Below are 12,627 nucleotides of genomic sequence, written 5' to 3'. Positions count from 1 at the left end.
CTGTCTGATCGCCCCCTCTGTGACCCCCGCGTCTTTATCTCCGTCTTCTTCACCCCCTTTTCCCTCTGACGGTGAGCGGTGCTGGCAGCTGGGTTATGGATTCAGTCCCAGCGAATTACCGCGCCGTCTCTGTTTCCGAGGCTTGACGTGACGGGGCGTCGCGCGACACATCATCGCGCGCACACATTTGTTACTGACACACTCTAGGTGTGACTTTCCGTGTGCGCCTCGAACCAAAAAAAAAAAAAGGAAGACATTTTATGAATCTGTCTGTCCACCGGGGTGACTCAGTGAAGAGACAGTGTGGGAGTGTGTCAGGATGTATTGCTAATGCGCGTGTCTTTGTGCTCACACACCTATAACGTGAAGCTGTCCAGACACCTCCTTTGAGCCAAAGCTGTTTGTGACCTCGCAGGCGTAGCTGCCGCTGTCCTCTTGCCTCAGGTCGCTGATGGTCAACCCTGTCAGACGCCGTGTCCAGCGGGCATCTGAGGGCAGCGGGCGGCCATCTTTCAGCCAGCGCACAGTAGGGCTTGGGTAACCTCCTGCTGTGCAGGGAAGCTCAATGCTCTGGCCCGCGTACACCTCCCCTGCTTGGAAACTGTCCAGGATGGTGGGCGAGGACTCGTTGGGGTCTAGTGGATGAAAGACATGGTTAACTTCTGTCAAGACGGCAATAAACATCAGGCCGACAGAACAGAAAACCGGCTCACCCATCACGGAGAGCCGGGCGCCGTTGCTTTGCCGCGTCTCGCCGCTGTACTTGTGTTTGGTGATGCAACGGTACGTCGAGAGGGCGTCCTCCTTCTGAACGTCAGAGATGTAAAGCGCTCCGAAGGACGTGAGCGAGAACCTGTTACCTGAGGAACACGCGTTCAGCAGAGGAAAACAAGAGAGAGATGATTACAGTACAAAGCTTCTGTGCTCATCGCAAAACCATATTGTGCGCCGAGCAAACAGCAGCCGGAACAGTTGGCACTACCTGCCTGAAAATGCTCGCCTCCCCAAACCTGGCACTGTTTCAAGGCTTTGAGGACACACAGCGGTCATTTACGCCACCCGTAGATGGAGCAGACAAAAGATTAATAGACCTTTTATGCACAATGTAAAACGCTTAGGTGCCAAACTACCATCACCAAGCTATGAAAATGTTACTTTCAAATGTGGTAACCACAACTGGAGATCAAGTGTGCCGCCATGACTAAAATGGGGCTGAGTATCAAATCAAATATTGTGATCCCGATTTCATTCATTCACTCATTCATTTGCTACCACTTTATTCTCCACATGAGGGTCACAGGGGGCGCTGGTGCTACAGCTTCAACACAAGATGAAGCGTCACCATCCAAATATTACTATACTCTAATGCAAGGATGAGAACTTACATATAGTCTCATATGTTTTACACAACATTAAACAATCTAGACTAAACTACAGCCTTTACAAAACGGCAACATTGATCCCGTTGTTTTATTTGCTATTTGTTTTTCAGCCCTAACTAAGAGGTTTTTCTTACTGCAGTACAGTAATTTGTAACAGGGAAGTGAAATTATGGTCATACATCTTCTTTTTATAGAAATAACCAAGTAATATCTTGGTAAAAGCCATGGAAAAAATGTGTGGGACATAAAGGAGGTCGGATTTGGGTGAATTTCTGATTCCCACACAAGAAAGTATTCAAATTGCCGGTAGCCTGATGTTCACATGACCAACTTCTTACCTGGAAATGATCTCCTTTTACTACACTATTACTGTTACCATTATAATTAACATGAAACAGTTTCCTGGTGTCTTCAGCGTCAGAGAGACAAGCAAACAGGTAGATTTGTTGCATTCACACGCACCTGTGTTTAGCATTATTAACGTTTTGCCGGGGTCTTGCGTCTGCGGCGGTGTTGAAGGTAGCAGTTACAGACTGTGTGTGTGTGTGTGTGTGCGTGCGTGCGTGCACGGAATATACTGTGTGACCTAAGAGGAGGCAAAGCCTGCAATTTGGCAGTAGCCTTTGTTTGCCCCCCAAAATGAAGCCTTTACAGGATAATCAGCACTTTAAGACTGCGACTCCCACAAAACCGACGCGTCGCCTGTCACAACACTCTGACAGAGGCCCACACACACACACACACACACACACACACACACACACACACACACACACACAGAGAGAGTCAGCTGGATCTGTCAAAGCCACACGTTCTGTCTTCAGTATACTGGGCTGAATTCATCCAATCTTCAGCCTCTGAAGCAATACACAGTATATATACATGCATGTTTCCCCTGTCTGTCTGTCCAGTTTAATGCAGCGGTTTAACCTTCAGTCTATGTTTAGTCGACTCTTAGTGTGAAGCGCGCTGCCGCCTGTCTCACCCCCTTTTCCCCTCTGTTTTTCTCTCGGCTCTCTTGCTCTCGGTCTCTAAGCAAAGTGGCAGACAGAGTAAAATATTAATTACCAAATCACTGTGCTCCCTCAGCTTTTATTCATGCTGACTTGACTAGATAACAAGAAACAGAGTCAATGTGCATCTGCACCCACTCACAAACACACGCTCAGACACACACACACACACACACACACAGCTGCAGCAAAACATGCATGCATGCAGGCGCTCTGAATGGCAATATGGTGGAACAGTTGGTGTTACATAATTATTATTATAGAGTGTTGGTATCTCTATTGGGGAATATTCTGTACATTGTTTTTCTTTATTAAGTAATTAGTCGAGTTTCTTCATAAATATTAATGTGTTTTTTTTAGAAAAGACATTTGAACATACAAATTACACCATTGAATAAAAACCTGTGTTGACCAGGGATCAGATCTCTATCAACAGCTTAACAACAAAACTAATGTGAACACATGTTAGAAAGCAAAAAGGTATCGGGCAAGCCATAAATAAATCACACTAAACTATAAATGAGTATTTATCAACTGAAAATGGAGAAGCATTCACGGAAAAGACGTTTTTAATCTCTATTTTAATCTCTGTATTTAAGTGTATGATGAAGATAAGAATGGGTTCTTGCTAAATGTGTTTTAAGTCACGCTCAAACTTTTAAGATACAAATAAAAATGACATAGAATTTCCCTATAAATGTCCATACAATTCAATTTATAGGACTAAATATTGAATATACTGAAAAAGAGGCATTACTTGGACTAATTGTCCCGCATGTCCTCGGCGAACCTCTTACGTGTTTTCATTCATTTTATTTCTTTATTTTTTTAATCCAACAAAACGCCTGCAGCCTCACAGTCATACAACAGACCAGACCTACTGCCACGATAAATTCTAAAGAGGAGGATAGAAAAGGAAAATAATGGATGTGTAAATGTGTGTGAGAGAGAGAATAGGGGAAAAAATAAAGGCCTGACAGGGTCTATAAATAGGATATATACTGTAGCCTGTGTGGATATATACATATGTGTCTATATGTGTGTGTGTGTGAGTTAGTAGCAGCCTCATTTTCTCACATGCAAATGAAGGCGTCGGCGCAAAGATAACGAGGCCCATATTTCCACCTCCTCAGTGGGGCCATTATTTATTGATGTTCTGCATCTTTCTCCCTCCCTCCCTCCCTCCCTCCCTCCCACTCTCACGGTTTCTTCATCCTCTCCCTGTTGCTAGGGTCTTCTCGCTGCCATCCTGTTATGAATACAGCGTAGTTCCAGCAATTATTAAAGTGCAACGTGTTTACAATCATCAAGGAAGGAACCACAAAACCCTCTGTCGCAATGAAAATGAATGTTAAAGAAATAAGGAAATCTTTTCCCACTTTGTCAGCCTCTGTTTCAAGTTAAGTTAAGTCTCAGAAAAGTGGATCCTCCCCGTTAGCAGTTTTATACAAAGTTCAGAAACTATAACCTGTACTCAATAGGAAACTCATTTCACTCTTGGAGGATAATCTGACCTACATGCTTCACAGGATTGTGTCCAACGTCCCGCATCTCCCCGTGTGTAAGAGAAAACTAAAACCTAACCGCACAAATGTTCTGCACTCAATGCTGCTCTTCCTATGGGAGTTCCCAGTATGGACCCTCATATATAATCAGTTTGGAAAAGGCTAATGAGCTATCAAACTCACATCCCTGTTTTCCTCCTGACGGATCACTACAATCTCATCCCTGGAGTCTTTCTTTCCTCCAACACAGTCGATGGTCAAAGGCAGTGGTTCCCTGCCTTGAAGGGGTTTCTCCAGTTAAGCCAGGGGTGTCAAACAAATTTTTGTTCAGGGGCCACATACAGCACAATTTTATCTCAAGTGGGCCGGACCAGTAAAAATAGTAAAATAATAGCATAATAACCTACGAACAACAAGAACTCCTTGCTTTTTTTCTCCTTTGTTTTACATTTAATGAAGGATATTTTTACAAAACATGACATTTCTTGAGAAATATAAGTGCAATTTCAACAATATCGTGCCTAAATGTACTATTTACACATCACACTGGATCTAAAATGGCACAAACATTTAGTCACAGGTATCTGGAAGAGAAAAATATTGTATTTGACATTACATTTAGATTGTAATCGTAGTGTGGAATTTTAACAAATTCATCCTGTGGGCCGGATTGGACCCTCTGGCGGGCCGGATCTGGCCCCCGGGCCGTATGTTTGACACCCCTGAGTTAAGCTGTTAAAGTGCATTTTCACTGCTCATTGTTGTGTCGGTGAACTAACACGAGGAGAAAATGTGCCAAAGCAACGGAGGGTCAGAGGTTTCCCTCTTCCACAAGTGAAATAATAAATAAATATATTTATATAATATAAATAAATTGATTTTTATGAAACAACATAAATGATCACACATTGGCCTGTGTGTATTTCTTTCCATTTGAAGAATACAAATGAAATTTGTAATGAACAATTTCATTATTATGTTTGTTCATTTCCATTACTGGGATAATTGGGAATGAATGCCCTGCAAATGAGGCACCTGCATCTTTCCAGGGCATTAACTACTTCACAAACATCCCAGTTTAGATGTTGGTCTCCACTTTAATTTTGCTAACATGAGTCATTTTTTTCGTAACTTCAAACATTTTTGTCAAACTAAGTAATGTTATTATAATGTAAGTTGAAAACATCAAGTAACAAAAGTATTTTTGAACATTAGTAACACATTTTTGTAACATTACTATAACTAATAATAATTTCATGAACACAAATGCTGTGATGAACATGATTATTTCCATCATCGATTCATCTGTCGATCACTTCCTCACAGTAATGGTTTGGTCCAGAAAAGGAACGATGATGTCAGCATCAATATCAATATCAATATTAAGTCAGTTATTATTATTATTATTATGCAAATGAATTGATTTTGCAGCCTGACTTTACGTTTACATTCGGAAAGTATGTCATTAGAAAAGCTGCATTGTGTACGTCTGCCTTAAAGTATTGTTTCGACTGCAAGTTGCAAAGACGAATTTGAAAGGAGGTGAAGAGTGAGAGGAGGAGGGGGGAGGAGGAGTGGATCAAAGGCTTGTGACTGTCACACAAAGAAAAAGACAGAAAGACAGAAAAAAAAAAAAAACAACTTAGTAGATTCCAGAGATATTCTCTGCTGTGCTGGAATATGCTTGGTGCTCACAAATGCAGACATGCCAGAAAACAACACACACACATGCAAAAAAACACCTACTGGGCTTAAAATAGGACAAGAAACATTTCCCTGCTGAAAGCAGTAAAAAAAAAAAAGATTATAAACTATGCATTAAAATTAGCACTGAGGACTGAGAGAAAATCAGCAGCGCTGGACAGACTGACTTGATTTAGAGGGAGAATGGAGAGAAGAGGCAGCAAAAGGGGGAAAAGCAAAGGGTAAAATGCAGGGTAAACTGTGGAGGAGATAACAGTCCGCGTCTGTGTTCTCTCCTCCTTTCAAACCTTTATTCAAAAAAAGGGGGTGTTGCATCTGTATTCAAAGCAAGAGCCCACTCAACCCTCCCTTTGCTCTCTTCTCCCTCTCTCTGCTGTGTACATTAAAAAGTCCAAGTAGAAGCAGGTGTCAGCCAATTAAATATATACACTTTCCTGGCTTTTATTCCGCTGCACACTTACTTAACATCTATGAATAGCTGCCTCTTAACTCCCTTCGATTCACATTCAAAGCAGGTTTTATTGGCACGGCTAATGTGTAACAACCGCAGCTCTGGTGTAAAAAGGGACTTTGTTAACATGAGCAGATTGTTCAAAACACAGCAAGTCTAAAAGGCAGCGTACCATGTGGTAAATATTGTACGTACAGTGTGTGAATATTGCCCTATAGATCTTTTGTCTCTTTTCTGGTAAGTGTTGGTTTTCTGGGACGAAGCAGGATGTTGAAGAGGCTGCAGCTCTGTCATGTTTTCATTAAAAAGCCACGCTTCACTGTCTAATCCTAACTGCTGTCCTCTCTCCGAACCAATTCTGACCGCTTACCTCGTCTTTCAATCATATTCTCCCTCTCTCCCCTGACCTCTCCGGCTTCACTGCTGCGTTAGAGAGGACGTTTGGAGTTTGGAGTTTGGACGGAGGTGAGGAGGAGACGACTGAGGTGGAGGACAGAACGAGAGGACGAGACAGAGAGAGTGTGGTTGTCACTGTGATGGGACCGCGTCTCTTCTGCTCCAGATGACTGCGCTGTCCCAATTTGGCCTGTGTAACTTTAAACAGCAAACACTGGGGGAGGGGAGCAGGCGGAACGGGGCAGGAATGAATAAAACCCATCATATGCAAAAGATGTCGTTTGCGTGGATATAACTCAACACAACACTGCGGAGACGCCGCGTTCCCCCCCATAAAGCCGTCCTAACCAGACAGGCCCGGCGCCGCTGCATAAAGCTAAATGGACCATCTCAGATAGAGAGACAGCGGCGAGGAGATTAAGCATCAGTGGAAAGCATCAGAGGAAAACGAGGGACGGAGGGAAAGATGATGGGAGTGTAGGAGAGAAACGGGGAGAAATGTAGAAATAGGACTCCATTATTCATGACGTGTGTTTCATGTGCTTGGTGACATCTGGGACAGCAGTGATAATGAGAGTCTCGAGAGAAAGAAACACACACACACACACACACACACACATATATATATATACACTTGCACCATGCCACCATGGTCCAAAAACCCTACCCTCTAGTGGATTTCCCTTTAACTCACATTTAACTGTTAACTTCTTCACACTTAAACACCAAAGTAACTCAGTTCTTTAGAAAATGTCACTCGGTCAAAGTAAACATCCAGAGGCGAAAATCCCTCGCCCTCCACCTTGTTTTGACTTCGCTGGCTGCAAATAAGAGACAGAGTTTTATATACACGGTGTGTGTGTGTGTGTGTGTGTGTGTGTGTGTGTGTGTGTGTGTCTGTGATGCAGTGTACTCCAGCTTAGCCCATAGCCCGGGGCAGTGAGCTGCATTAGTGGCACTGAGTGAGCGGCCTGGTCCCTCCCTATTAGAGTGCTGGTGGCAGAGGAGTGTCACTGTCCAGCAGGGACAGACAGAGAGAGCTTAACTATAGCTACACACACATGCATACATTTACAGTGAAAGGATTGTTGAAATCCCTTCATGCCAAATGACTATAAATACACCAAATCTCACATTTAACCAAAGTTCAAGCACAGAAATCCACATCATCAATATGAACGTCAGGAGTCACATGATCTGTTTTGCTGCTGCCGCTGCACAATAACATTCTGAGGGTAAAGGTCAAGGACGAAGCGAATAGTCATTTACTCATTTACTGAAGACCGCAGTCCATAATTAACACATTTTTGTGTCATCTGTTCAAATCCTCCTTCATATTAATACTAATGATACCAGTAAGAATGCATTGATCTGAAGCAAAACATGTTCAAGCAAAATTGCATCGTATCTAGTCCTTAAACACCAAGCGCATCACAGACGACACATTGCATTTACCGTAATTAAAAAAAAAATTCCGGTTTTCTGAAAGCTGAGAAGTTGCACGTCAAAACCAATGTGTGGTTATTACAATAATTTCACCCAGCGTCTTTGTCGCCACAAAGGTAAAAAAGTGGGAAAAGCGGCAGCACATAGTTTCCTGTTTTTGGACATTGAGACATTGAATATGTATTATACTGTTCAAATTTTTATTTTAACACACAAAAAACCTGGTGTTTGTGTACAACAAATTTTTTTTTTTTCAATAAAACTTTTAGTTTTTCTTCATTTTAAATTCTTAATACTACGGTGGCCCTGAAGGTCAAAACATTAACGCAATCCAAATTTAAAAAAAAAATTGTTTTGACCTTCTGGGCCACCGTATAATACGTTACTTTAACTTTTTACTCTGGAAAAATGGCCAAAAGAGCATTTTCTCGCCCTTTTATGGTTAAAATAAGCAAAAAAAAGTCCAGATGGATGTTTTGCGACTTAGGTTTTAAAGGGTTAATGACATTGCAACGTCCACAGTTTAAATTGGACACTTCACTGTGAAGCAGGAAGAGTTTCTGCCCAGTCTCTTTTAAAATGTGTTGATCCAGGAAAGCAGGAAGACATGTTTAGTTACATTTCCTGTGTGGTCCTCTCATGGCAAATTCAGAGATATATTGGTCACTCAGTCGATAAATAATCAGTGAGTTGAGAATTCACTCGCGGTCACTTCTGAAATGCTGTCGTCACACATGTGCACAGTCTTCAGCAGAAAGAGGAACAGAAAATAACTCCCACACTTCCATATAAAAATACGACAGTGTGCCAACTGTATACGCAGTCTAACCGAATTTCTACTGTGCAAAGAAACAAAAGGAGTAAACAACTGTCAGCCTGTAAACATGTTGAATTATTGAATTGCTTACACATGACTTTTTACCATGCATAATCCACAAACGGCAGCCGAGTCTGTTCCTCCGACTTTCGTCACATTGACCTCGAAGCAGCGTTTTTTTTTTAAACCAGTCTGCAGTCAATCATGGCCTGCATGTGGGTCTGACCTTTGTGTGTGTTTGGACAGCTAATGCTGAGGCAGATCAATAGGTCTAATTGAGAGGTCATGTAGGAACATGGCACTGTGGGATGACCACCAGTCACCAGAGATCTCAGTCGATCCATGTCTCCTGACAAGGAGCCAGCGAAAAACAGAAACAAATATCATTATCATATCTATCTATCTATCTATGCAAAATTGAATCCTGAGAGACAACCACATGCACACAAATCCATTGTCCAAATCTCTGTGTTCCACGAGACAAAAAAATTGGAAAATCTGAGACAAACTTTATGCCACTGATGCAAACTGTCCAGTGTAAATAAGCATTCCTCAAATATAATTTCTTGGTAGAGCCTGCCGTAATCTCCTCACACTAATCCCCCTCTCTCTTCAGCCTAAACAAAAGAGTGGAAGAGAGGAAGAAAGAGAAAACTGATAAAACCTCTTTACTCGAATCCTATTTCTTAGCCCAATCCAGACCAGATTAACCTCCCGACTCTTGTCTCTAAGCCTTGACACAAGCCTCATGCTCTCACTTTCATCATGGTTCAGGATGTGGTTCAACATGCAGATTAACACCTATCCTTTACGACAGAGCCAGAGAATGACACATAATTACACTTGTCTGATGACACGATGAAAACAGTAATTGTATATTAATATATTAATTGTGTTGAAATGAATTGGAATCATGAGTACGTATAGATCAGTAAGAGATTCGTTATGTGGGTGCATTAATAATAATAATTCTAAGACAGGGACAGACTTTTGTCGAAAACATGGAATATACAAGGAAAGAAAGAGATGAATTATTTTTCATTCTATTAGAAACATAAGATTTTTAAGATGAGAGAAACAAATAAAAACACGGTCTTTCTCACAATTAGTTAAATGGGAATTTGCACTCATCAGATCAGTTGTGAATGTGGAAAATTGGTAATATTTTCCATGACTGACTAGAAAAAGATTTGCGATCAACACAATACATGCCCAGTCATTTATGCCACAAGGGGGCGCCTGCACTTTTCGCCTCATATTTTTAAATATCTTATTTGAGATGCTTGTTTTTAATTTGTAAAAAGGATTGAAAATTGTGGACATGTAACATGAGTAATGTTACTGTAATGTTATTTTAATAACATTACAGTCAAGCTACGAAAAACACATTTGACGCACATGTTGCAATTACAGCAATAATATCATGATCAGAATTACTTTTTAATCAGGATAATTTGGGCAGGACATTTTCACATCATCCCATGTGCAACTATACTCTTATCTGTGAAGTCATGTGATTGAAAGGTGGAAAACTATACGTTTCTCTCTGTGTCCCACTTGGTTGTATTCACACACACACACACACTTTCTAACTTAAACCATAACCAGTTAATACCCAACCCTAACCCTATTAAGGGGTGACAGAACATGAGGACCAGACAAAATGTCCTCACTTTTCCAAAATGTCCTCACTTTTCCAAAATGTCCTCACTACTGAGGTAGGTTTTTTTGGTCCCCACAAAGATATCCATAAAAGAACACACACACACACACACACCATGTCTTGTAGGGCGACACAGTGGCCAGCTTTCTGTCAGGATGACGTGCTCGCAGGGGTTTTCCCATCTCTCCCTCTTTCACTGATTGACACTGATACACTGATGGATGTGCTTATACTGCATGTCTCTCTCTCTCCCTCTGTGTGTGTGTGTGTGTGTGTGTGTGTGTGTGTGATAGAGATGTGTGATGAGAAATACGGCAAGAGAGAGTGGCAGTGGCAGCTATAGTGTGTGTGTACATTTCTGTGTCAGGTGCACGTGAGCAGGCGTGTGTAGTAGTGTGTAAATAGTCAATAATAGCCGACACTTGTCAGCCCTCTGCTCTGTACACACAAAGCCTATGGTCGGGCCATTGTTGAAGTCCGCCTCCAAACGACCCCCCCACCCCCCCCATACACGCTCCTGCAACTGGGCCTCTCAAGCAGAGATAATTATGTCTATTGTGCCCCTTGCACACAAGGGCAATCCGCACACACACACACACACACACACACACACACACACACACACACATACTTGTTTGTGCTAATTAACACACCCACCCACGTGCCTACTCAACCTAACTGAGTAAAAGATGGCTGCCAGCCTCCCCCATCTGCTCCTGCACTGCTCTCAGTCACTCTCAGCACACTGGGGCAAAAATGTGAACGGGGCAAAAGCATCCAGAGGAAGTGAAGGTGGAACAGACAGACAGACAGACAGACAGTGGAGCAACCGGTACAACAACCAGGTGGTCAGCACAATTAAGCTGCAAAATGCTCAGAATCACAAAACAACAACAGGTATTTGACAAATTAGATCAAAATATGTGGCAAAACAATGCTTTTGAAGTGCGAGGACATATATATATGTGATGCACAGTGATGATAGAAAATATTGTGATATGCTGGGATAAGCAAGGCCATGTTATTGCAACACCCCACAAACAAATACATCTCTTTTTTTATATGTCACAGTGAAAATAACAACGTTATAGGCAAAAACAAGGAATAGAAGGAGGGTGAGATAGTTAAGTACGGCTAAAAATCGATAAAGTATGCATAGTAAGTATAATTGGTCTTATTGTGCATCACAGTATCAATGTTCTTTTTCCGTGCAGCTTTTAAAAACAACTGTTAGTAACTGATTTTCATATTTCCGTGTTATTTTCTCATGTCGTTCACACAGAGCTGCTCATTGTTTAGCACTGGCGTTACTGTCATATGTCTGCATATGTAAGGATATAATAATAAGCAGCACCCTCAGCCATATGATGCTGATGTAGCCCGAGTTTGGGGGTGATGGAGGCCTGACAGTCCATGAACCTCCCTGTCCGCCTCGGTCCTGCTGCACCCAGGCAGCCAAAGCCCATCAGAGCACAGCAGAGCAGAGTGTAGCCTTAATGTAGCCCGAGTTAATGTTTAATGAAGCCGGTTCCCGTTAAATCTGAAAATGGCTTTTTTGTGTTACTGGTAAAAGGGGCAAGTGTGTGTTTGTGTACGCGTGTGTGTGCAGAGAGCACATTTGTAGACATGTGTGCTCTGTAGGTGTGAGTGTGTGCGTGTGCGCGCTCGTGTTAAACCAGTGTTTACAAGCGTCCGCGGTGTCCCAGACAAGTGCATCCATTGATGTGCCCCTGCTCGGAGTGCACTAGCACAGATTTACAAACACACATTGTGTCCTTCTCACACACCACTGCTCGCCATGAGGTCTCACTGCCTTTGTCACCTCGCTGCTCACTGCTGCACCTGCACGAAGCCTCATGACTAAACTCTGGAGTCACTGCAAAGAAGAGCTGCACAAGTGCTCTGAACGAGCAAGAAATAAAATAAAATAGATTATTCTATTAAACCAGTGAATGGAGGTAAAGAGCGATCTGAGCTGTATAGTGAATATCTTTGCTGTAATAACTGAATAATAATCAGACACTGCAAACTTATCAATCGACCAAGTCTGCCGTCATTTCCCACGTATTCCCAATCAACCCCCATGTGTATTTGTGTGTGCGTGTGTGTGTTTAATCTATTATTGTGTCTCTGTTGTAGCAGCTGACTCCCAGCAGGGAGGCTGGGGGCAGAGGATCGATCCGTAACATCGCCTGTAAGTGACCTCGCCACCCGGTGACACGCATTACGATCCATGCTCACATTAAGGCC

General features: G+C 42.3%; 1 protein-coding gene across 6 annotated transcripts in view; it reads right to left on the bottom strand.

Annotated features, from left to right (window-relative positions):
* Positions 1–12,627, bottom strand: part of LOC122779601 (Down syndrome cell adhesion molecule-like protein 1 homolog) — a 50,327-nt gene that overhangs the window by 22,150 nt on the left and 15,550 nt on the right. For all 6 annotated transcript variants that reach the window (XM_044042103.1, XM_044042101.1, XM_044042104.1 and 3 more), the window contains exons 4-5: positions 714–860; positions 357–635 (exon numbers count right to left, since the gene is read on the bottom strand). In XM_044042103.1, coding sequence (XP_043898038.1) covers positions 357–635; positions 714–860 — 426 coding nt within the window. The remainder of the gene's footprint in view (positions 1–356; positions 636–713; positions 861–12,627) is intronic.

This window comes from Solea senegalensis, linkage group LG13 (genome assembly GCF_019176455.1).
Source record: "Solea senegalensis isolate Sse05_10M linkage group LG13, IFAPA_SoseM_1, whole genome shotgun sequence".
Taxonomy (NCBI): Eukaryota; Metazoa; Chordata; class Actinopteri; order Pleuronectiformes; family Soleidae; genus Solea; species Solea senegalensis.
The sequence above is the reverse complement of the archived record's forward strand: the minus strand, read 5'-3'. Positions and strand labels throughout refer to the sequence as shown.